General features: G+C 51.9%; 1 protein-coding gene across 2 annotated transcripts in view; it reads right to left on the reverse strand.

Moving 5' to 3' along the window:
• Abcc8 (ATP binding cassette subfamily C member 8) overlaps window positions 1-24,845 on the reverse strand; it is a 72,128-nt gene extending 47,283 nt beyond the window's left edge. For both annotated transcript variants that reach the window (XM_059274413.1, XM_059274405.1), the window contains exons 1-8: window positions 24,695-24,845; window positions 23,278-23,419; window positions 19,085-19,206; window positions 14,846-15,012; window positions 12,113-12,355; window positions 11,178-11,366; window positions 3,317-3,481; window positions 650-805 (exon numbers count right to left, since the gene is read on the reverse strand). In XM_059274413.1, the coding sequence (XP_059130396.1) occupies window positions 650-805; window positions 3,317-3,481; window positions 11,178-11,366; window positions 12,113-12,355; window positions 14,846-15,012; window positions 19,085-19,206; window positions 23,278-23,419; window positions 24,695-24,842 (1,332 nt within the window). In that variant the 5' untranslated portion in view covers window positions 24,843-24,845. The remainder of the gene's footprint in view (window positions 1-649; window positions 806-3,316; window positions 3,482-11,177; window positions 11,367-12,112; window positions 12,356-14,845; window positions 15,013-19,084; window positions 19,207-23,277; window positions 23,420-24,694) is intronic.
• Between the last annotated feature and the right edge of the window lie 256 nt (window positions 24,846-25,101).

The raw sequence follows: 25,101 nt of genomic DNA on the forward strand, positions 1-25,101 counted from the left end.
TCCCAGCCCTCTCGTTTCTTGTGTGCTGGACAGTTTTGTAAGCATGAAGGCACCGTCTCTGATGAATTAAAAATGACCATCATCTTAGGTACTCAGGAGGCTGAGTCAGGAAATGACAGGAACTCAGGACCTTGGGGCTAGTCTGGGTAACAAAACAAGACCCCAATTCAAATAACTTCAACAGAATGGCCTTGAACTTGCTCTGTAGTTGAGGATGGCCCTGAGGATCTGATCCTTCTGCCTCCACCAGCATCCCAGATTTATGTGGTGCTGGGGATTGAATCCAGGTACTAAGTAATCACGCTACCAAATGAGCGACATTCCAAATCCCTACCATACAGCTTTTAGTATTTACAAAACTGCTCCTTGTATGACTATCCTGTGGGTCCTTTAAAGTTGGCTGCACTTGCAATGTCCTAATGATACTACCTTCTCTGATCACTGAGAGCTGTCCAGATGGCCTGCAGTGCATGGGGCCCTGGGGAAACCAGCAGTACACCACATGGACAGACCCTGGGGGATAGAAGACCCACAGGCGGACACAGAATGGACACAAGCAGCTTCTGGTTTGTATCCTACTGCCTCCCAGCTTCCCCTCCCCTGATACCTACGCCCCCAACACAGGCGCTCCCCCAGCACCATCTGATACCTGAACTGGCATAGCCCAGAGGTTTGGGCATAAGAAGAAAAACCACATGAGCTGGTTTGTGTCGATGGCCACCAGGTTGCAGATCTGCCCAGCAGTCATTTCCCCCATTGACAGGTTGGAGGTGGACAGGTGCATGATTTTATTATAAATCTTGGTCTAGAAAGAAGAGCAGAGCGCTTGACATTTGTCCTCATTACCATCTCCATCACCACCCCAGACCTGGGAGGGGCCAGAGGCCTCTCCGACATCCCAACAGAGCCCCAGCACAGCTCTGCCACAACTTGGCAGTGATAGATACCATAGATCAAGTAAGGCAGGAATCCAAGGCCAAAGCAGCTACTTCCCCAGCAAGCGTGACCTCCCTTGGGGACAAGACATAATTAGCTCCTAAATCTTAAAAGCAGGTCTTCATATCTATTTGCGTTCTTGATTTACTGGGGACCGGTGCAGAACACATTTAAGGGACATAAAAATGATGAAGTGAGGATCAGCCCATTTTAGTTGGGTCACCTCACCCCGGGGCCAAGTCATGCCATCACAGAGCCTTGGAACAAAGCAAGGGGTCAGCATCAGCAGACCCGGGTCAGTCAGCCCACACCATCCCTCGAAACCCAGCTACCCTGAAAACTCCCATAGGGCAGCATGGAGGGTAATGGCTGCCTCTGGGCTCAGACCCAAAAGCTCTATGTGCTGGTTGTCAGCGCCGTACAGAAAGATTGGATTTTCAAGCTACATGCTCCGGAACAAGGAAGAATTCTGTCCTGTCTTCAATGTCCGCAGGGCGTCTGCTCTCTGGGACACAATCGCACCACACTTCTGTGGCAAAGCCTTTAATGATCTTTGTGTTGAGCTCAGCTTGCCTGTGTTTGTGGGTCGGGCTTTCTGAAAGCACTGACTCTTCTGTGTCTTTCTGGGGTTTATATACAGCAGGGGGGAGGCTGGAAATAATGGCAATGATATTTTTGGACAAATTCATGCACTTTCCATGTACTTCCTGGCTATGTGAAATTAAGCCTTAAAGGCTAACCAGCAACTTTCAATGAAGCACGGGCATGAGTAATCCGTTAAATAAAGCACTGACTCAAATCACAACCAACTGTGCACGCACGTGTGTGTGTGTGTGTGTGTGTGTGTGTGTGTGTGTGTGTGTAATTTAGGGATTTTGTTTGGTAAATTACATACAGGTTCTCATCTACGACGACACATTTTCTGTAGGTAATTTTCTGGAAATCTCTTAAAGGAAAGAGGTCTTTTATTTCTACTTTGTTTCCATAACGAATGCTATCATTTCCTTTTTGTGGTACATGATTTAATCTCTCTTATTAATGTAAAAGATTCTGTTAGATAAAAAAAATTATAGGCTGGTGTATTAAAAACCCATTTGGGGGCTCTTGTAGCATAATTGGAAAATACTGGGCTGCTGTGTGATTTATGATGTACAAACAGAAAACAGACCCGATGACAAGACTATCCAACCACAAAATTGGTTGTGGTGGCGTAAGCTGGCCTGTCATTGGAGGGACTGGAGCCACGGCTGGGGTCCAGAACTGAGCGACAGTTTGGTCCTTCTCAGCTCCGAGTCCCCCATGAACCTGAGAGGGTCTCGGTGTGTCACGGGTGTGCCCGCCTCTCACATCTGCTGATATTCTCCAGCACACACTGTTTTCTCCATGGAAAGCCACTGAAGCTGGACAGTGTCATTTGCACATCTGCATCGTTAATACAGACTCTCACGATGACTCGCGCTTCCTCTGGTACTGCCTCGGTTTAAGCTGTCCTTTCCTCTTCTGTTCAGCCCCTTTCAGACCGCGCTTCTGAATGGCTCTCACGGGATCAGCCTGTGTTCCCGAAAATGATCCCAACACCTAATCTTTCTAGGGAATACTTCTGATGGATGAGGCGGCTTTGGGATTTTGTACAGCTTTGTGAAAATCAACAGGGATGGCAGAACGGGTCCTGGGCCTCGCTCTCCTCTTTGCACAAAGAGAATTTCAAGCCAGGGACATGTGGTCCCAGATGAGTGTATAGGGCCGCACTGCTCTGGATGGGTGTGAAACACTGGCAGGCGTTTATCCTATGTGACCTGTTCTCCTCCAGGATTGTCCACGCAAGCACCGAGCTCAAGTCCCACCGGAAGCCCTGGGGCTTGGGATGGCTCTCATCACACCATCCTCCACGACGCTGAGTCCTTTCTGGCTTTGACCATCCTGCCAATCAATTCTTGGGCCTATACGTCATGAATCTCTCCTTGGAGACCCTAGATTTGAGAGTTCAAATGGACCTTAGATGTTTTGCTGATACGTTATATGTTTGCCTATCTCAAGCATGCTATCTGCTAGACCTCCAGAATTAGAGAAGGATTCTGAGGAGAGAACGTGCGATTGACTGGTGATGCCTGCCATTTTCCAGGGTAGAGAAGAACCAACGACTGGGCAGCTGACATCTTGTATCAGTCTAGTCCAAGGCAGAACTGGAGCTACCACGGCTTCCAAGTCCCCATCCCAGCCCCAAGGAACTTTGCACTTCCCGCTCCACAGCCAACTAACCATCGTTCTAAACAAGGGAAGAGCATAAAGAATAAACTCACAGCAGAATTATTCTCATCTACAAGATTGAGTAAAGCAGGCCTGCCTGCCGCGAAAGTGGCAAACAGGTGTGACCTGGTACCTGGATGGCTCCTCTCAGGTTAATCCCGGTTTCGATGGCTACATAGTACGAGGCTTGCAGGAACGTCCTCTGCAGCAGGAGGGCGAGGAACAGAAGCACGGCCAGGACGTAGGCATTGCCAAGGAACTCCTGGGACGAGACGAAGTAAACCCCGAGAAACTGTGTCTGTGGGCGAGAGAAGGGCCAGTGGTGGCTGATGCTGCCAGGAAAGCGGCACAGTCGGCACAGGCCACGCTGTATGGTGGATTACGGGGGGGGGGAAGCTCTATGTTTGCAAAGCCCGTAGGAGTCTTTGTAAAGAAGCTCTCAGGGTGAGGAGCTGGGAGGTCGGCTCAGTTGGTAGAGTACTTGCTATGCCGGCCTGAGGATCTGAGTCCAGTCCTGGGCACCCACATTAAAAAGCCGGGCATAGCAGTGTGGAATCCGCACTGGGGAGACAGGGAGGAAGGGTCCCAAGGGCTAGCTGGCCAGCCAGGAGCTGAATCAGTAAGCGCTGGGTTTAGTATGAGATCCTCTCTCAGAAAATAAGAGAATTGATCAGGTGGTTCAGTGGATAAAGAAAAGCCTGGCGACCTGAGTTTGGTCCCTGGAACCCACATAAAGGAGGAAGGGAAAACCAATTCCAGAAAGTTGTCCTCTGACCTCCACAAGTATCCTGTGGCACACTCATCCACACATACAGCATCACACACACACACACACACACACACACACACACTAAATATTTTAAAATTTAAAAAATAAAGTAGAAAGCAATTGGGAGGACACCTGACATTGCCCTTTGACCCCATACATGTGCATACACCGTGTACACACACACACACCTAGACTAATAAATCCAGCCAAGTCTGCAGCAAAGGCTCCCTCTACCTCTGTCATCTTCCCGGGGCGGGACAGAACGAGGCTCAGTTCTAACCTAAGGCATACACGACTCTCAGCATCTCTACCTTCATGCCCCTGGAGTTTACTCTGAACGCAACGAGAACAAACAGAGCAGATCACGGCGGAGCCCAAACAGAACAGCTACAGCAAATGGGACGATGTGTTCTCTGCCTCAGAAATGGAATGAACAATCTGCCGAGCAGGAGCCGTGGCTTCTGGGCCAGGGTGTGTGTGTGTGTGTGTGTGTGTGTGTGTGTGTGTGTGTGTGTGTGTGTGCGTGGCTGGTGCTGACTGTTCCCGGGGGATGATGGGCCCCAGTTCCTCGGACTCCCAGGACCTCCTTTTAAGATTAAGTCACCCTCTCTGAACTCCAGCAAGACCCAGATAATAATCAGGGAAAAACACTCTGTCTTTGTGCTAAAGATACCAGGGAACACCAGCATGCCTGTTTCCAAATCCAGCACCACGGGCTCCCAGGAAACCTTTGAACTTGGTGAGCCATCACCCTCCAGCACAGCCATGTCCATCTTCCCATGAAGACAAAACTCTCACCTTTCTGACACTGCCCTGACCGTGGACATCTGGAAGGATGTGGGAGGTGCTGCAGGGCAGACAGAGATGGGAACAAAACGAAGACAAACTCAAGATCACGACCTTGGCAGTGACCAGGCCAACAAGAGAAGAGCTCTCTCAGCGAGTCTTTCCCGAGAACCAAGAGTTCCTGAATCTTGGCTTAGGCGCCAAGATGGCGGAAGACCTTACTGTCTAGAGTATCTGTGGTGACTTTTCTACCACCTTCGAGGTAGAAACTGCCTGGTCCTGCCCACGGCCACCTCTCCGTAGCTCCACAGGAGAGGCGCTGGCACAGGAGCCAAAGAAGAGGTGTTCTAGGGAAGGCCTTGCTGAGACCCAGAGCTCCCGAGTCTCAGTGACACTAGAGAAACCACCGGAGGGAAGGGTGGAAGGGGGGGGGAGACATGACTAGAGGCAGCATCAGCAGCCTTATGGGTTGGAAGGGTGAGAGATAAGACATCAGAAAGCACAGCGCTCCATTCTGCCACTCAGTGAGCAAGGCGCCATCTGGGGCCCCACTTTACAGTGGAAAGAGTTTCACCATGGTGAAGCGGCCAGCACAAGGCTATGTGCTAGTGAGAGGCAACATGTGAACATGGACCTGTGTGGTGCTAAAACGCTCCCCCAGACCCACTGTCCTGATCTCATCTGGCCGTCTGACCAGGAGTCACACTCTGACAGTTTACGGTCACAGACAGACTTGCGGCTTGTAGCAGATGGAAATATGCCCCTTTGGCTGGCTCTGGGTCAAAAGATGCAGGCACAGTGAGCTGTTTGCAGTTTACCGTTAAACCCAGCATCCTCTCAGAGGCCCAGCTCTGGAGACAGAAACCATTAGTTTAATCCAAGCACACTGTCAGGATCATCCTTACTAGAGTAACTAAGTAATGCCTGTGCACACAACAGTATTTATTTCTGAATTACACCATGGGAAGGTTGCATAAGCTGTGCAATGCTCAGCCACAGGGACTGTTAGGGACACTGAGATACTCATGGAAACATTATGCAGCCAAGATCCCAGGTCACCATGATGGAGAGCCATGACCTGCTACGTCACAACCACCAGAATAGACTTCGGCTATCGCAAGGACAGGAAAGTCAACTGAACACGCATGGTGGCCAGATAGGGGTGTTTCCTGTCAAATGCACTTGCCAACATCTGTACATTTTTAAACAAAGCAGCAGGTTCCCCTTTTGTAGCTCAGCCCTCCATCCCCCCGCCCCCACACACACACTCTGTAGGGCCAAAGATCACATTGCTGTAGATAAAGAATGTGTGCCCTGTTAAAAACGAGAGTATTGTCGTTAGGTACGTCACTGGGTTGTGGTTAGACATCTTTTTAAGGCAGCTTCAAAGGGGTGGAGCCAGAACACGTAGGTTCTTGTGCAGAAGTGGGTACTAAGGCCTGTGGGGCCCTCTGTAGTATCCAGTGCAGCACCCCGGTGGGGGCAGGGGTCAGAAGTTCAGAGTCATCCTTTGCTACGTAGTGAATTCGGGTCCAGCCTGTGCATCATGAAACCCAGTATCAAAAAAATGAAGAAAGGAAATAAATGGGTACCAGGCCAGGGAAGAGGCCTAAGAAAGGAGACCCTGCTGAACTCTAGCAAACAAAAGAGGACTCTTTGGGAGGGGGTGAAAGACCCATGGGGGGAAGAGAAGAGACCTGGGCTACCGCTGATGGAAGACAAGGGCTTTGGAAGGCTTTATGGCCTAGACTTGTGTTTTCACAAGCTCTTGGGGAAGTTTTTTTGGAAGTTGATGCTTAATATTCTTTTTTTAAAAACTAACTACATTTAAATTTATGTATTCTGTGCATGGCCGGGTGTACAGGTGTGTGTGCGCCACAGTCTACAAGTGAGGTCAGAAGCAGCTTGGGACCCCAGTTCTTTCCCTCAGCCACGTGTGTTCCAGGGATGAAACTCAGGCTACCAGGCTTGGCAGCAAGCGCCCGTACCCACGGAGCCATCTCTCCGGCCACAGACTATTTTTTTAAATGGATCAGTACATAGGCTCTCCGTGCCCCATGTTCTCATCCGGCAGTGGAGTTCTGCAATGGAGGCCACTGGGAGCACAGAGGACTGATTCCAGAGGGGGTGGGAAAGCAGGGGAGTCAGTGATACGAAAGCAGCCACCTCAGGCACTCTGTGAACATTGTCATGAAGAGGCCACTGACACACTGACATCCCCACACCACAGAACCAGCAGGACATGAACGATCATTGTGTCACCAAGAGTGAGAGCGACAAATATGGTCACTCAGGGAGGAGGGAGGGGGAAGAGGAGAGGAGAGTAAGAATGAGAGGAAGAGGAGGAGGAGGAAAGAGAGAAAGAAAGGATATTACACACACAACCACCAACCATTTTTTTTTTGTAGAATTTGTTTGGAAACACACATAACCAGCCTGCATGCTCTTCCCACCGTAGCCTAGAAGGGTCAAAGCTTTGGCCTTGGATCCAACCTCAGCTGCTCCCCCCCACCCCCCGGCTCAGCTGATAGCCCAGGGTGGTGCTGGCAGGTTTCAGACACCAGCCACCCTTCATGAATCCAATTCCATCGCCCTCCAGCCAGCTCAGTGGCATCCCTGGCAGGTGACAGATTGGCGAGGGGGTTGGGCAAGAGAGCAGGGATGGAAAGAATTAGATCCTGGGTCGAGCCCAGATTTCTCGGGGAAGAGAGAGACAGTGGGGCCAGGAGCTTCAGAGCGGGTTCTGTGGGCTACGGACTAAGGAGCAAATCAACATTGCTCATCCTTCTGGACCCCGAAGGCGCTCTGCTCCTTGCCAATTGTGTGTCCGAGAAGAAAAGAGAGGACAGACTGCTGCTGACAGAGTCAACAGTGGGTCGACAGTCTGCTCTGCAGCCTGGAGCAGGCTGGACATGGGCTGGGCTTCCTCGTCCAGCCAGCCTGAAGCCCCGAAGCTAGCTTCCTTCTTGCCCCAAACCTAACGACCTCAACAACACTGGCTCTTGGATTGAGCTGCGAGGCAAGGTGAGGGAACAAATGACTGAACTAAATGAGCTCTTCCCACATTTTCTGGGCTCTGGTGCCCAAGTGAGAATTAAGCTGCAGTAGGCAACCTTGGGCTGGAGAGCTAGAGAGTGTTCCAGAGGCTAAGGCCTGTGTTTACTCTCAACTCGCGTTTCTATGTCGGAAATTTGCTGATTGCATTTGGGCGGCAGGGAACAAGTATTAAATCTGATAATGCCTGCTGCCACTGAGGCAGAGCCATCTGTCCCAGGGATCTGTGCGCTGATAAGAGCACTCCGTCAGGAAGGCACTAAACCCCAGCCAGCCTGAAGGCTGAGACAGGGAGGCAGGTTCCAGAACAACCTTCTTGGGCCCGGTCTCACCATCTCTGTGGGGTGCTTTCTCCTTAGAAGACTTTCCCCCTTCCCCAAGAAGACTTTTGGGGAAACACAGGAAGATGGTTAGCCAAGAGGATGGGGGCTCTGCCCTGGGCTATTTCCCCCTAACATGCAGAATGGAGAAGGTGGAGGATTCTGGGGTTGTCTAAGGCTAGACTGAAGCTGGAGATGCCCCTGCTGGAGGCCAAGAAATAATCTCTCGCTCTCTCCTGGTAAAGGCCAGAGGCTCAAAAGGCCAGAAAAGAGACCAATGAGGTGGCTGAGAGGAGAACACATGTAGTAGAAGAGAACTGATTCCAGCAAGCTGTCCTCTGACCCCCACATGCATGACATGGTGTGTACACACACACACACACACACACACACACAGAGACACACACACACACACACACAAATGAAAAAAGGAAAAGTATTTATAGCCAGAAAAGGCCCCTAAAGACATCAAAAGCTAAGTAAGCAAAAAACAAAACAAAACAAAACAAAAACCCAAAACACCAAAAACAAAAACAAAAACAAAAAACCAACCAAACAAAACAACCTCCTAAATACATAGGAACTGTCCCCACCTGGCTAATCTAATTTATTTATTTATTTATTTATTTATTTATTTTTTTTGGTTTTTCGAGACAGGGTTTCTCTGTGTAGCTTTGCGCCTTTCCTGGGACTCACTTGGTAGCCCAGGCTGGCCTCGAACTCACAGAGATCCGCCTGGCTCTGCCTCCCGAGTGCTGGGATTAAAGGCGTGCGCCACCACCGCCCGGCATTAATCTAATTTATTTATCGAGGTCCTATTGAAATGCCCTTCTCTTGGGGGACAGGGTCTTGCTATGTAACACAGGCTGGCTTCAAACTTGCTGACACCTTAGTGGGTGTTCTTTCTACCTATGACCTTGGGGTACCAGGCCCTAGGGCGTGGCCTCTTGGCTAGTTTAAGACCTGAGAAGCACATGTGCAATCCCCATCAGACACCCTCCTGTCTCAGCTTCCTGAAAGCTGGGATTACAGGCATGTGCCACCACACCTGGCTTTCACAGTCATAGGTAGCCACAGATATTCTGTTTGGATTTCTCCATCACTGGATCTCACAATCCTTGGAGCTGGGGTGACAGTTTGACAGTAATAATCATTTTAGTGTCATGACTTAAGAGTCCAGACTACAGAGCAAGACGGCAGGGTTCAAATCCTCACAATGTTAGAAACTGGCTGACAGCCCCTGGGAAAAGTTATTTAACCTGACTCAGCACCAGGTTCTCATCTGTAAATGGGACTGGGAGTGTCTACCGCATGAATTACATGGCATGGGAATTATATCTCAATATACCTGTTGCCCACCACCCATTACCCATGCCAAAAGGCTCCTTTAGGGATTAAACAAGAAAATGGGAAATGCCTGCCCATAGCCAGATGTGTGTCCAGTGGTTGCTAGGTAGGCATTGTTGTTAATGATCTTGATCATAAATCTCCATGACCCGACAACCCTGACCAAGGCCATCGAACATTAGGATCAATAAACATATTCTGGGCAAGTCAGACCCACAGATTGGCCTGTCTGGGACTTCTAACTCAGAAGTACTCAGCTGACTAATTATGTTTGGGGAAAACTATATAACTCCCGAGGATTAACAGCTCTCTGCCAGGTCAGCACTCAGGTACAATGAACATTACATACGGGGCATCACGAGCTGTCAGGGGCCCGTACTAACTCTCAGTATCACCGGGGCCTGTGTGTGCTTGAAATGTTATAACAGCCTTGTCTCTGGGATTCTACAGGGCAGCATCCCACTGGGGACGAAGTTTCTCACTGTGGCCATCTTCACCCAGGTGGCTGCAGAGAATCAAGTACCTTCAGTCCCCAAGGTGGGCAATGTTGCTCCACATGGAAGAAAAAAACACTCCTAGAAGAGGTTTCAGATTCAGTGTCTCTGTGTGTGTGTGTGTGTGTGTGTGTGTGTGTGTGTGTGTGTGTGTGCCTCTGGAATTAAAGGTGATTGTGAGCTACCTAACAGGCATGCTGGGAACCAAACTCAGGTCCTCTGCAAGAGCAACAGGCACTCTTAACTACTGACCCAACTCTCCAGTCCCTTAGACCCTTTGTAACATTAGCTTTTAAGTTAGTGTACAAACAAATGGATTCATTGTAACATTATCAGTCATCATTATATCACACATCATAGGAATTTGCTCACACTCATCCTATCGCACTCTTCTGCTCCTCTTCCTGCTCCTGGTGGTCCCCTGTGCCCCTTAATAGGTCCCTTCTGCTTTTGTGTTTTTAATGTAATACAACACAGAGAGAGAGAGAGAGAGAGAGAGAGAGAGAGAGAGAGAGAGAGAGAGAGAGAGAGAGAGAGAGAGAAGAGAAAGAGAGAGAGAGATTCTTGTCCCAAACAAACATTTTAGTTGTGGAATCTTCTGAGCTGAAGAGACCACTGAGCATCACCTAGTCTAGTGGGTTTCCAGTATCTTGGGTCTGTAACAGAGCTTTTGCAACAGGCCAGGCACAGCAGTGTACACCTTCATTCTCAAGCATTTTAGGAGGTGTGGAGGCAGGAGGATGAGGAGTTCAAGAGGAGTCCCATTACATAGAGAGTTTAAGGTCAGCCCAGGCTGGATAAAACTCTGTCTCCAAAAACCAAGAGAGAATGGAGAAAGAAACAAAGAGAGAGGAAAATCTACTATGTCACTAAAACTGGGGTAGTGGACACGTGAGCAGAGAAGGGGGGTGGCCATGGGGGGTCTGCTCGGCTTCTCCTCCACCAGCAGCCATCCTAGATGTCCCTGCAGAACATAGCTAGGATTCTCAATCTGTGGCGCCGTGAGTCTCCTGGGCACAAACCCTCCTCTCAGCATTTCTGCCGACTGGACACAGAGCCTCTTCCAGCAGTGGATGCTACTGAAGAGCCCCCCCACCCCCGCACCCCCTCCACCCCGCCAGCCACAGCTAACATGTTCTCTCAAACTCACACGCACACCTACACAAGACAGTTGTGGGGCAAACCTTCCAGAGGGTGCCTAGGCCTGCTCCAAGGATGGCCCACCTTGGGCTGGAAGACATGGTTCTCCTTCCCCAGATGGTCCACGATCCCAAAGATACAGAGTGGCCCAGCGAAGCCCAGCAGGTCAGCCAGGATGCGGAATGTGCTGCTGAGGATCAGGCGTCTCCCAAAGGCATGGCACAGAGCCCTCCAGATGGCCCGGGCACCCTGTGGGCTCTGTGTGTCCTTCCGCTGCCAAGAGAGTCCCACAGCCAGGTCAGAGTTGGTTAGGGATCAGCCATGGAGAGCCCCTCCTCCCCATCGCCCTGGGATCCTGCTGCCTGGGGAAACCCTGTAGCCATGCTGTCTGTGAACAGGCAAACTTCAGTAGGAAATCATGGTATCAATGAATCCATGACAGGGCAGATCAAATGGGGAAACTGAGGCCACAGGCATTTCAAGTCACGGTGCCGGTAGGGGGTCATGTGATCAGCACAGCACCATCTTGATGGATTGGCACCTTCTATGTTCACTCATTACCACGTTTCAATGTTTCCCTGAGTGTCGGCACACAGCGAAGGAACACGGTATAGGGGTTCAGAGCTCTGGGCGGGGCATGGAAGGTCTCAGGCCTCAGTTGACCTCATCCTGGCCAAATCTGCAGAAACAGTGTAGGGACCAGGACAATACCTTGCCCTCCACACTGGGTAGAAACCCCCGTCACTTCAGCCACTGTACTTTAAAATGAAGAGTACAGGGGATGGGAGAGTCACATAAAGCCATGTCCCTTACCAAGCCTCAGTTTCCCCATTTAGATAGTGAGCATTTTGGACATGCTGATCTAAACTGTAAGGGCCATTCTAACCATGACCTTCCTATGAGTATTTGGCCCCAGTATTCTCCTGGGCCACTGAGGGTGAACCTCTTTCCCTGCACAGGCGTTTGGCTGTAACTCCATGGGAAGGCAGGCGATGGGTGGCGTGGCTGGGCCCACTGACCGCCTGAGCGTCGAAGGCCACGCAGAGTCGCTGATAGTTGGTGAGGGCTCTCATGGCGATGGGCAGCTTGCCGATGGCCCGCAGGTCGATGGGCTTCTTGTGGGCTGTCTTGATGAAGGCGTTCATCCACCAATAGGTCCCTTTTGACAGCAGGTTAACAAAGGGCTGTAGAAAGCGCACGCCCAGATCCTGCAGGTCCTCGGGGGGCTTTACTTCCCTTGGTGTCTTGAAGAAGATGTACCTCTGTGGGGCATATGGGTATGGGGCAGGAGTGGAGGGTGGGCAAGTGTAACACCTCCCCTTCCCCACCACCCAGCAAGGATCTAGGTGTGATGAGCTGTACTTGACCACCAAGAGATGCGGCCACCTATGGCCTCTAGGAAAAGGGCCTTGTGTTGTGGTTGTTCACTGAGGCTGGTTTTGAGCTGAGCTAGGGAAGAACTGAGGGTGTGTGGGTGGGTGGGTGGGTGGGGGTGGGGCTGGGTCACCACTGTTGTGTACAGTGATGGTTACTGTCCGCATCTCCTAGGAGACAGGCCTCGGGGTGTGGCTGTAGGGCACATCCACACTGGGTTAACTGAGGAGGAAAATCCACCCTACATGTGGGTGGCATCATTCCAAGATCAGTGCTTCCAACTGAATGAAGAGGAGAAAATAGAGGCTAGAGAGAGGAATCATCTGTTCAGAGCCTCTTCCACTCTTACAGAGGACTCCGGTTTGGTTCTGAGCACACAGCTGGGTGGCTCGCAACTGTTTATGACTCCAGTTCCGGGGATGTGCCAGTCTCTGCAGGTGCCTGCACTCATCTACACAGTGCCCCTCTCCAGCCCCAGACACACACGCATGCATGCAACTAAAAAACATTTCCTTGAGACAAAGTCTCGCTATGTAGTTCTGTTTGGCTGTGTAGACCTGGCATTCACAGAGATCTGCCTGCCTCTGCCTCCTAAGTGCTGGGGTTAAAAGTGTGTGCCACTGTGCCTGGCTAATTTTTAAAAGAAAATGTCTACTATAAATTTAAAGTGCTCCTAGAAAGAGGGAGAGAAAGAGAGATGAGCTAGGCCCCAGCCAGCACTCACCTCTCTCTGCCTCCTAACTGTGGATGCCGTGTGACTATTCACGCTCCTGCCCACCATGCCTTTCCTGCCGCAGTGACTCTACCCTTAAACAGCGAGCCACAGTAAATCCCCCCTTTCCCAAGATGCTTTTATTAGCTACTCAGTCAGAGCAACAATAAAAGTAACTAACACCTACGGAGTTTGTGGAGCCTGGAGTCATGTGGACCCCATTCAAATCTTGCCTCCTGCATGTGCTAACAAACCTTGTCTACCGCATTATTAAGGGAGTGAGGTGCACATCCCAGGGTCACTGTGAGGATCGGTTGTGGGAGGGAATGCACAGAGGTCAGCTCTCCTGGGGACCATAACCAAAAGCAGAAGGGCCTGGCAGGCAGCTTCAAGAGCATTTTTCAGCAGCAGGGGAAGGCCCAAAAGAGAAAGGGCCGTTACCCCCATGAGGGGCTGGAGAGCAGGCAAAGGATTGTCTCACTCACGGCAGGTAGATCGCACCTTTCAGTCGGAAGTCTATAGTACTGGTTTCACTTTAAAATGCACGCTCATGCCCTTTGCTTAAGCAGCTCCCTTCCTTGGTGTCTCTCCCACAGAATAGTGGCAATACATGGAGAGGGAAATATGTTCAATACAACATTATCTGTGAAGTCAAGAACTCAGTAGTGACGTGAATGTCCACCACAGAACAATGGCTGCACCAATTACAGCCCTTCTATATGGTGGAATATTATGCAGCCACTAAGAGGCTGGACTTGCATCTCAGGCAGCTTGGAGGGAGTCCTAAGAAATACTGGATGAAAAGAGCATGACACATAACATAGTATATAATGCCGGGCGGTGGTGGTACACACCTTTAATCCCAGCACTCGGGAGGCAGAGGCAGGTGGATCTTTGTGAGTTTGAGGCCAGCCTGGTCTACAGAGTGAGTTCCAGGAAAGGCACAAAACTACACAGAGAAACCCTGTCTCGAAACCCCCCCCCCAAAAAAAATCCAGCATATACTATGATCAACTTCCATGAAACAAATATTGAAGGGAAAAACACATTAGCTTCTGTGTGCTGAGGGGAAACCACTAAGTGGATTTGTTTAGATAGATGTGGACGATGTCATATTAATAAAAATACTATGGGGAGTAAGTAGGCTGTTAGTTTGAGTTACCTGGGAAAGCGGGGATGGGGTCAGGGCAAGAAGGTACCACTCTAAGGTGGAGAAGAAAGAGGGGAGGAGGAAAACAGGATGACAAAGCAAAGGACACAGATAGGCACTCAGGAGGCTGAGGCAGGAGGATAGAGAGTTTGAAGGTAGCCTGGGCTACATAGTGAGACCTTGTCTCAAAGCACCAACCAACCAAACAGAACATAAAAGGCACATGAGCAGTGGTCTCCACTCATTCCTGTGCTCTACCCATTCATGAGTGCTCTGCTGAGTCCCCATCACCAACAAAAGCAGAGAAAAGCAGTCCCTTATGTTTCCTCTTCTCTCCGAGAGTCAACCCATCCTCGTCCTTCCCTCTCTCTCTGGGTACCCGGGGTGGAGGGCTATGATCTGATGGAAGGGCTCCCCTGAAATCTACCTATGGTCCCAGTTCCCTGTCCAGGGCAGGTAATGCCCACAGGCAAAGCACACCTGGGTCAGCACCACACTTCCCACCTCCCTGCTTACCCTCACCCTGATGACGTTGACCTCCACAAGCAGCAGCATTCCATACAGAATCACCAGCAGCCCCGTGAGGCAGAAGCGTAGCTGAGAGAAGCCGATGGCGTGGTCATAGAACTTGACAAACTTGATGGTCTTAGTGATGAAGGCCAAGGTCCAGTAGATGAGCAGAGCTGCAGAGGGCGGAGAGGAGGGGAGGATGCCTGAGCATGGCACGTGTGCGCCTCTACAAGCAAGCAAGCGTGTGGGAAAAGACAGAACGCATGTTCAGGAGGCATGGGGGGATGTTCAACCACATTTTCGATAAAGGGGGTATGCACGTATGACTATCACACTGTCCCTGGGATCAACCAATCGATGGGCTGACCTTTGAGACAGTCTCATACGTTATCTGAGAATGACCTTGAACTTCTCATTTTCTGGCCTCCTCTTCCCAAGTACTGTGATTACGAGTGTGAGTCACCACAACTGGCTCTAGTGTCCCTCTGAGACTCAGAACAGGCATTCCAACACTGTGACAGACATGCTCAGAAACCCTGATATCATGAGTCCAACAGGTCAGACAAGTAACAGTGAGGACAGGAAAAATAGCTTCTCCAAGTCAACTAAGTTACAGGCACTTGAAACACATTTTCTCATTTACCACAACCTCGAGAGGGTAGTGGCTGGTCATCCCCATCTCAACCAGTCAAGGGGACTAAGGTTCAGCAAGGCTGGGTAACCCATGCATGGCTGCGGCAGCATTAAGCGGCAGAGCTGGGCTCGCCAGTCTAGGGTGACTTCAGGTGCAATTCCCAAGCTGGGAACATCTTAACGATCATTCAATCCAGGCTGTTTGATTTAGATAAGGATGCTGAGGCCCATAGAGATGAAGTGAATTAGGCATGTTCACCGTCAGCTTGTGATGGCTAGAACGTGAGGGAGGTCCAGGTCCCCGTCCTCACAGCCCAGAGCCCACAGCACCCCAATAGTGTTCGCCTGGAAGCCTGGGGCTATGGGGGACACAGAAAGAGCGACATTTAGCACCATGGGGCAGTGCAGTACAGTGATTAGAGGTGGAGCCCTGAAGCCAGACTCACCCAGATTTACTCACAGCTGTGAATGCAGCCCAACACAAAGTCACAAACTTACCTAAACACTATGGCTTTTGTTTTGTAAGTCACTGCAGAGTCCTCAAGTGTAGATTTTGTAGACGACAACACCACATTGCAATGTCAAAAGGCCGAACACACTGGAGCTGTAACCCTCTTAGACCTGAATTTCCTCATCCATCATGGGGGGCAGTGACAGCACCCCCAAAGGCATTAGGGAACAGTGTGTGGAAAGCATTTAGCACAGGGAGCCTGGTGTGCAGTGTGGCTGATGTTTGGGCATTAGCTGTTGACATTCTTATGAGGGCTGGATTTCAGATTCGGGGCAGTCTGCTTCAGAAGCCCTGGGTGGACTCTGTCCTGAATTCTCACCCTCCCCCTAAACTGCCAACTTGTCACTATGCGCTTGTGAGAGCAAACCCCACCACAGCTAGTTAAGTGGCCCCGAGGGGGTGTTGATGTGGGCAGCTCCAGCACCCCTTGTCCCGAGAGTCATATTACTGTGAGGCCAGCTTCAGCCCCCCACCCCCAAGCCAGGCCACAGCGGATAAAGGAGACCTGCACTCTGACCTCCGCCCTTTGGGAAAAATAAGAGATCTGTTTGACCTAGTTGTGGGCTGAGAAGCAGGTCAAGACACCAGGCCTCACCATGTGGCCAGGACTGAGTGTGGGCAAGAGGAGAGAGGGAAAGGCCCTCGGGACTGCCCCTCACTGTGTTAGTCTCCAGACCACGGGGATCTGCGGGTGGAGGCCACCCCTGGTATGGGTTATTTCCCATGTATTGGCTATCTTTTGTCCAGAATGAGAGGGTCACCTGCTGGGGCAGAGACTTGAGTTTAGCGCTTTGGTTTGGGAAGGTGAAAGGTCCTGGAGATGGACAGTGGTGTTGGCTGCATGGCTGTGTAAATGTTCTCAATCCCACAGCAATGCACACGTCATGGCTAACACGGTCAATACTATGTTATATACATACAACACACACAAAACCCAAAAGGAGGCAAGAGAACCTTGTTTGAGGCCAGTCAGGGCCACACCGGGAGACCGTGTCACAAAAATAAGAATGAACAAGCAACAACATAACAGTGACAGTAACAACAACAACCAAGACAAAAGGCACACCACCGCTCATCAGTCCTGGCAAGGACCAACACCTGTATGCCGGCCTCCATCCTTCCTGCCGACCCACTCCAGCTGTTCTTTCTCAGATCCATTTACGTCTCTGTTCCTCAGGACCTATGCACACTCTCAGCTTGGCCTGAAGCCCTTCTCTCCTTCCTGGCAGGCCCACTCTCCTCTCTTGTCTCTCTCTGGTGTCCTCTGGAGCCCCAGGATTACATTTCATGGGATAGTTTAAGCTGTATTGTGGTTTACCTTCTTGTGGGACTCCAGGCCTGTGACCGGATGCGGGCCTCCGAAGGGGGCTGGCTTTTCCTTGAACTGCCCTCTATTCCTACAGCTCAGCACCCCCTTTTACCTGATCTAGAAATTTCTGGAGCTGTAGAGCTTTTCCTGGGGGCAAAACTCCAACTGGGGGAGCTGAGGAAAGTGGAGAAGTCACTGGTTTCTTGGGAAGTATGGACACACCCATAGTGATTTGTGCTAGGAAGACAGAACCGTGTGCTTGCTGGAAAATGGAAATACTAGCTTTCAGGTGCCTGAGGTATCTGCAAGACTCTGCTTAGCCTGGTCCTGGTGGTTCCTCATATGGGGAGGGTCCTCTTGGAGACTGCGCTCTGAAGCTTGGAGCTAACATCTGCCTTTCTGGATGCTAATCCAGGCATATTCCTTCATTCACACGGAGTCCTGGGGCAGGGACACAGCTGGAGGGTCCCGATGGAGCATCACATCTACCATGGGAAGGCAGACCTATGACTAGGTATTAGGAAAATGTCCTCTGCCTGAAGACAAGACAGCCATGTCCCTGTCAGAGCACAGAGAGCTCCAGATTCTAGTGTCTATTACACGCTGTGACTCTTGAGTCTCAATGACTTACTGACACACCACCAGAGGCACAGCCTGGCCAGTCTGTAACTGCAGGTGACTGTCGGCTACACAGTGGCAGATCTAGACTTAGACTTTAGGGGCAAGAACACAGCTTGAGGACCCTTAGAAGCAGCTAGAAGCCTGCTCAGTTGCTTGATCTTGGTGATGCCCCCTGAGTAGCTAGGTAGACCAGATCAAGTCACTCAACCCCTGAGCGGTGGAGGGAAGCAATAATGGGACCGCCTCACAGGATTGCCACAGGACTGAGTTAACATGACAGGACAGAGTTCGACATGGAGGTAACGCTCAATGAGTGTTTGCTGGTGCTGTTTTGAGCCTTTCTGTTTCACATCTGTAGGCAACACTGGGGAGCTCCAGCGCCAGCAGAGCTCCTGTGAGCATTAGTGACACAAACCAGGGAGGGTGTGGAGCACAGAGCCCAGCCCACGCTACACACTCCGTAAGGGGCAAGCAGCATGGCTGCTGTTTCTGCCTGGAACCCCAGTCATTCATGTCAGAAGTTGCAAGCGGTTACTCCTTCCTGAGTGTCTAAGAGTCAGCCAGCATCAGGCCTTTCTCCGCTCCCCATGAGACTTCATCCAGGCTCAGGCATTAAATGCCATCCATAAACCCACATCTGCTGAACACATCTGCCACCCCACCCTTCCCCAAACACCCAACTGATTTTACCTAACTGCACACTTGACCCTGGAGTTGACAGTCCAGTGACATCTCAAATCCAACACGCCTGAAACCCTGATGCACATCTTGCCCCTACCTCCCCTCTGGGGCCACCTCAGTGACCTTTCCCCTGGTGGTCAGAGTCCAGGTTTCCACAAGTGGCCCTGCTCACTGGGCTTGGCCGTGTTGGCCTCACTGCCAGGCACGTTCAAGTCAGACGACCTCTGCAGGCTGATTCTGCCTGGAGTCTCCCTGAGCACCCTGTATAGACAACCACATCCACCACTCTGCTCCCTGCAGCCAACCTGCTTTCCCCCACAGCATCCTTAGCACCCGCTCCTTGGTTAATTTACCATCTTTGCCCGTCTGTCTCCTCCTCCAGACCACAAGCTCCACGGAGGCAGGCAGAGACCTTCTCTTTATTTCTGATTCCTAGCCTGAGTGAGTGCTCAGCAAATGGGGAAGGAAGAAAGGCCCTCCCCATCCTTACCGATCAAAAGCTTGGGGAAGTTGGAGGTCTCAATGTTATGATAGTAGACCACAGAGGTGACGGCAGCCATGAACGCCATCCCAGCTGGCATGTACAAGTGGAGGTGGCGGGATTCTGTCACCCTGTGATGGGAGAAGAAAGAGAGAAAATCAGAGAGAGGATGTGGATGTGGCCAGCACCTAGTAGAGCAGCACATGTCTTATGCTTGCTGCTCAGCACACAGTAGGACCTCAGCTAATCATGGCCTGGATGCCCATATGATGGTAGTTCTTCCCAGACGCTATCCCAAACATTCTGTGCATTCCAACTCACTCAGTAACAGGCCCATTTAACAGGAGCGGCACAGGTAAGCACCGGCAGTATCTGCAGGCGCTGTACCAACGATGCTGATGGCGACCCACGCTTGCTGAGTACCTGCCCCATGCCAAACATGAATCTAAGTACCCGATGAATAGGAAATTGTTCAATGAAGCCCCCATGAAGTGGGCACCCAGTCACCCTATTCTATAACCCAGGGAACTGAGGCACAGATTGACTAAGTCACATGCCCGAAACCACGCCTTACCCTCCTCCTCTGGGCTGGGGGCAGAGACTACTAGACGGTGCCCTTCTGCTTTGACTCAGAAAGGCCTCTGCGTTGGCAGGAGGAGGGTACGGTGACAATCAATCCACATCTGGAGCCAGGGTCTCCTCCCAGACCTCAGCTTCAGCCAAGAAGTGTGGAGGGTTGCCTTACTTTCCTGATCACGCTCTTCCTACAGACAGCAACACACAGACCCAGCCCAGCGCAGTACTCAAGGCCCAGGCAACAGGGCCTGCAGCAACCTCTCTAGCACTGCCCAACCTGTTCGTTCTACACCAGCAGTGCTGGAACCCTCTCCACCCCAGAGGGTCCATTTCAGCCTCCTGCCTCAGTAACGTTCTTGCTTATACTACTGCTGGATCCAGCAGGCCAAGTGCCCTTACCCCAGAGAAGCTAAGCACAGGCAAAGACCAGAGCCACACTATCTGACTCAACATTCCACGGAAGGGCTGCTCCAGATGGCCTGAAGGCCGAGGGAGAGAAAAGGAGAGGGTGGGCAACCAGGGGAAGCTCCCCAGAGGGTGTGGAACCAGGTTGGGCTTCGAAGGACAAATATTTGTTTATCAGAGGAGTCACGCCACATGGAGAAGAGCGCCATGCCAGGAGTCTGGGGACTCTGGAGGGGCCCAAGTGCAGGCATGGAGGCAGCAAGGGTTGTTTACCAAACAGCATCCTCCCCTTGCTGCTTGATGAAGAACCACACATTATCCAGCCCCTAAGACATAGATGGTGACCAGCTTAAGTGGTCTACCAATTCCATACTCCTTTGCCAGGGGTTGGTCTGAGGGCCACTGAGGTGTTAAAGTCAAGTCTGTAGAGCATGACCTCCCCGTAAGGAAGAGGCACGGCTGGAACACACCTTTCCAAGCTTGCCCCTTCCTTCTTACGGGATACTTGACACAGGGCAGCCACTTTGTGCTCATGAGGAAGGGGTGGCAGACGGCGGGGTAAGACTGAGTCCCTGCAGATTACCAAACGGCAAAATCAACCAGAAAAGGTAATTTTCTAGATTTCTCATTAAATGAGGCGCTTAGTGATGTCCGTTCAGCCTTTACATTCTCAGCAAAAGGTCTTGCTAATAGAGGAGATACGAATGGCCAAGGGCAGAGGACAGACAATCACTGTCCAGGGAGAGGGGGTCTCAGAACTCTTGTCTCTGTACTAGAAATAATGTGGAAGTGAATTTAATATTAACTATAATTGGAACAATTATGCCACAGTATCGGTTATAATAGATCTTAAATGCTTTACTGAGTGATTCAGAATGAAATAGCAAAGAAATTGGGTACAAATTTTCTTTATGTCTGTCGGGTGTATGGTGATTTGGGGAAACACTCTCCCCATATGCTTCCTCCTCTCTCTTCTCGTTACCCCGCGTGCTTTGGCTGCTCTGAATTAACAAGATCGCGCACAGGCACAAGCCCCTGAGGAGGCAGCGTCACTACAGATTGAAGATGCCTCAGTTAGTACTAAATGTGGCTGAGCCTAAGTCAGATTCCAGCTAAAGACTGTTGTCTTACCCAGCTCCGGCCCCACATGCCACAGGCCAGTGGGGAAACAGGGAGCCGCAGGGCAGGTCTGTGACTTCACCCATCCGTCCCTTCCTCACACCTGCTGACTCAGGGATGTCCTCCCGACAGACCAGGAGCCCAGTGTCCAGCGAGAGACATGCCTTAGGCCTTGGAGGAAACACAGGCAGTGGGCCTGGGGTGCAGAGAGTAGCTAGAGTGGGTGTCGGGGCTACTTCCTTCCAACCCCCATGTCTTGGGCATACATCCTCTGCTCCAGGCTCTGTGGCTGGGCTCTGGACCCTGTGCATTTCCCATTTCACCCTCCTCAAACAGGCAAGTGAGGGCTCCAGTACTTATTTCACAGATAGAAAAGGCAAGGTCCAGAAAGGCGGAGTGACATCCAGTTCCCACAGCTGGCACTGTCCAGGGCTCCCTCCTCTTCGGTGGGGCATTTTCCTGTCACCTAGCCAATTTTAACCTAGGGGTACTACTGACCCAAGGGCTCACAAGCCCCTTTCCTTGGTACTCGGTGACACTTTGGAAGGGTCCTGAGGAGGGGGTACGGACTGGTCCCTGGCGACTGAAGCAGAAGCATGCTTTATGGTATTCTTGTTGGTCTGGAAGGCTTTGATAAGCAGTAGGACCCAATGCCTCATCCAGGCATGACATTAGTATGGACATCTGGATGCATGGATACTAAGGAGCAGGAGGTGCAGGACAGAAATCCCGCCCCTGGGGACAACTGCAGGGTTGAACACTGTCTAATTACAGCCCAGATGAGCTGGACCTCAGATGCTCCAGCCCAATGTCCACCCACAACTGTGACATCAGCTCCTGAAACAGTCCCTCAGGCTCACTGACTCCTCCACTCTGTCTTAAAGATGGCGGCCCCATATCCCCTTCTGTCGCTTTATGGGGACACACTGCATCTCCCACTGCGGTCATCCCTGACCTAGCCTCTGACTCGTCTGCCTCTGACTTGACCAACACACACTTGATCTCTCCCTCAGGAGTGCTGTGCTGAGGGTGTCTCTCTTGGGCTCAAAACCGAGAGTCATATCCAACAACTCAGATAGGCAGTCTGCCATCCAAACGCTCCTCTTGAGTCCCGGATCTGATTCTCAGCCTCAGTCCCATGGCTCCTTCCACATGTCAACTGCGTTAGCCTTCTCCATTCCTCCTGCCCCTGATGGCTAGCCTCAGTTCCAAGGCCATCTCCACACACGCAGCTTTCCTCCGGGTCTCAAATCACGACTGCACAAATCATGCTGGTCATCTGTGCCGTAGGCCCAGCGCACCTGTTCCTGGTCCCTCTTGCTCCTGTGCCATAGTCTCCCCACTCCTTAACTCCTTCCTCTGACGGCCACAACACCTGCCATCCTCCAAGGCTCAGCGCAAAGCCCCCTCCACCAGGGAACCTGTCTAACGTTGCCTTCTCCTCTCCTCCCAGACCATGCCCTTGCGGTATGATTTTATTTACCCTTCTGGGATTCAATAGATGTCTGCAGAGCTTTTGTGTGCCCTGCCCTGTGAATACAAAAAGGAGCTGCACCTAAGATCTCACCAGACATCCACGGAGTCTTTCTGACAGCTTCGCAAACCGAAACTTGAGCATACACTCTGATCCGTAGGAGAGGTGGGGAAGGGTTGAGTGTGGGGCGAAGAATGGGGGTAGAGGCAGGCGGGACTGGACGGTGACAAACAGGAGTGCCCAGGGATGCATGACTGAACCTTGTAAGTGAATGAGAACCGAGGAAAAGCCTTCAGTAAGAACAAGTGACATGCTTAACTGTCTTCTTACTTACTTCAGTCACTTGAGGAAGACCAGGAATTTTCCACAGGAGCTGGGGCACCCTGACAGGCTCTAGAACGGTTTTTACAGGAAACTGGTACAGAAATCCGCATTCTCTTTACCCTCCTGACTGGGTTTCGTGTGTGTCTAGGGTCCGGCACAGTTCACACCAGGCAAAGGGTTGTGGGATCTAATAGCCATGGTACTGGTTTGTGTAAGGCGTGGGAGCAGGCACAGGCAGGGTCTCCTTGGGCTTCTTCAGAACTCCCCTGGAGCAGATCCACTCAGTCCTCAGTCACTCACTTACCCATCGGACAGGATCCCCTCAGCGATCTCACACACAAGGACAAAGAGCAAGATGAAGGTGAGGATCCAGCGCAGGTTGTGCCCTGGGAAGTGCAGCCAGGTGCTGTGGTGAATGTGCACCTTGGAGCTCTGGCTGCCCCATCCTGCGGGAGAGATGCAGAAGGTAGGAAGGCCACCTGAGGAGGTCCACTGTGGGGATAGGGTGAGTGCATACCGATCCTACTTCCCCACTGCTGAGCATATCAACTAACATCTTAGTACAAAGCCAGGACCCGCAGCACCATCCTAAACAGGTACCACACTGACCTCTTGTGTGACAGGTTATCCATTCTGTTTCATTTCTGATACACGTATGAGCATATTCTGCATATTTTCTTTCTACTTCTAGCTAATCATTTATCTTTGTCAGTAACTAACAATTTCCTTCTACAGCAGCTTTTTATGTTTGAGACAAGGTCTAATGTTGACCACACCAGCCTTGAACTTCCTATGTAGCTGAGGATGACCTTAAACTCCCTGATCCCCCTGCCTCCACCTCCCAAGAACTGGGATTGCCAGGGTAGCCTGGTTCAGCAACTTCTTACTAATTCAGTTTGATGGCCACTCGACTTTCTTCCCCAAAGAATTTTTAAGATTTGCTGTTTCTCTTAATTAAAGTAAATGAACAGTTGAGGAGTTGCGTTAACAGCCTCTGTGAACAGAGCTGATCAGCCCGGGAAAGTCAAGGTCTTGGGAGAGAAGGGAACCGGAGAGAACAGGATTGTCCTGACTCGGGTGCCCAACTTCGTAGACCACTTTCTGGCAAGTGCGCTGGTAGGGTTGCTAAATCTGGTACAAGCTGATCCACAGTCCTGGAGAAGTTGCACTCAGAAGACTCACGCTTTGTGGGATGGTGGGGTACCGGCACCCAAAGTCTATCTCCTAGCCCAAGGTGCACTAGACCCCGGGCCCAGGAGAGGCTTCTGCCCACGGTCCGGCCACGCCGGGACAGCGCGGGGGCTTGCAGGCCTTCACCACCAACCCCCCCAGCTGCAGCCTGCGCTCCCGTCTGAGTCCAGCTGTGGCGGTGACAGGCGGGCCTAGGGAAGGGGTGGCCCGGCTCCTGCCGCTGCGCCACTCAGGGTGTGGCCAACCACCTCACGACCTTCCCCGATCGTGCGGAGCCCCATCCCGGGTCAGGCCTTATGGTGGTCAAACTTGGGGATCCCTAGAGTGTCGAGTGCCCATCGTGTTTGGCGCGGGCTCAGGAATGGGGATGGTGGGAGGGGGAAAGGTACAAGGGCGGAGACGCAGAGCAGAGGACCTAGGGAGACCAGTGAGCTGGTGCGGGACCGGCGGGGCCGCGCACCTCCCCCCCCCCCCGGCCGCGCGCCCTTCCCCCGGGCGCCCTCCCGCCTTCCGCCGCGGCGCGCGCTCACCGATGAAGAGGATGGGGAAGGTGATGAAGAGCAGGAAGACATGCGGCACCACGTTGAGCGCGTCCACGAAGCAGCCGTTGTTGAGGACGCCCTGGTCCACCCGGTAGGCGGCCGAGTGGTTCTCGGTGCCGCAGAAGGCCAAGGGCATGGCGGCGCGCGCACGGGCTCGGCTCGGGCTCCGCGCGCCTCCCGCGCCTCTCTTCCTTGCAGCTCCCAGCGCTCCCGCACGGCCCGCCCCGTCCCGCCCCGCCCCCACCTGCCGCGGGGCCCCGCCCCATCCCGCCCCGCCAGCTGCTCCGGTGGGGTGAGGGTGGGGTCTCACCCAATGCGCACGTGCGCTGGGTGCTCAGGCACCGGGGTGTCTGAGCGGGAGTCATAGCCAAGATGATCCGGGTGAGCCCTGAGTG

This window comes from Peromyscus eremicus, chromosome 1 (assembly GCF_949786415.1).
Source record: "Peromyscus eremicus chromosome 1, PerEre_H2_v1, whole genome shotgun sequence".
Taxonomy (NCBI): Eukaryota; Metazoa; Chordata; class Mammalia; order Rodentia; family Cricetidae; genus Peromyscus; species Peromyscus eremicus.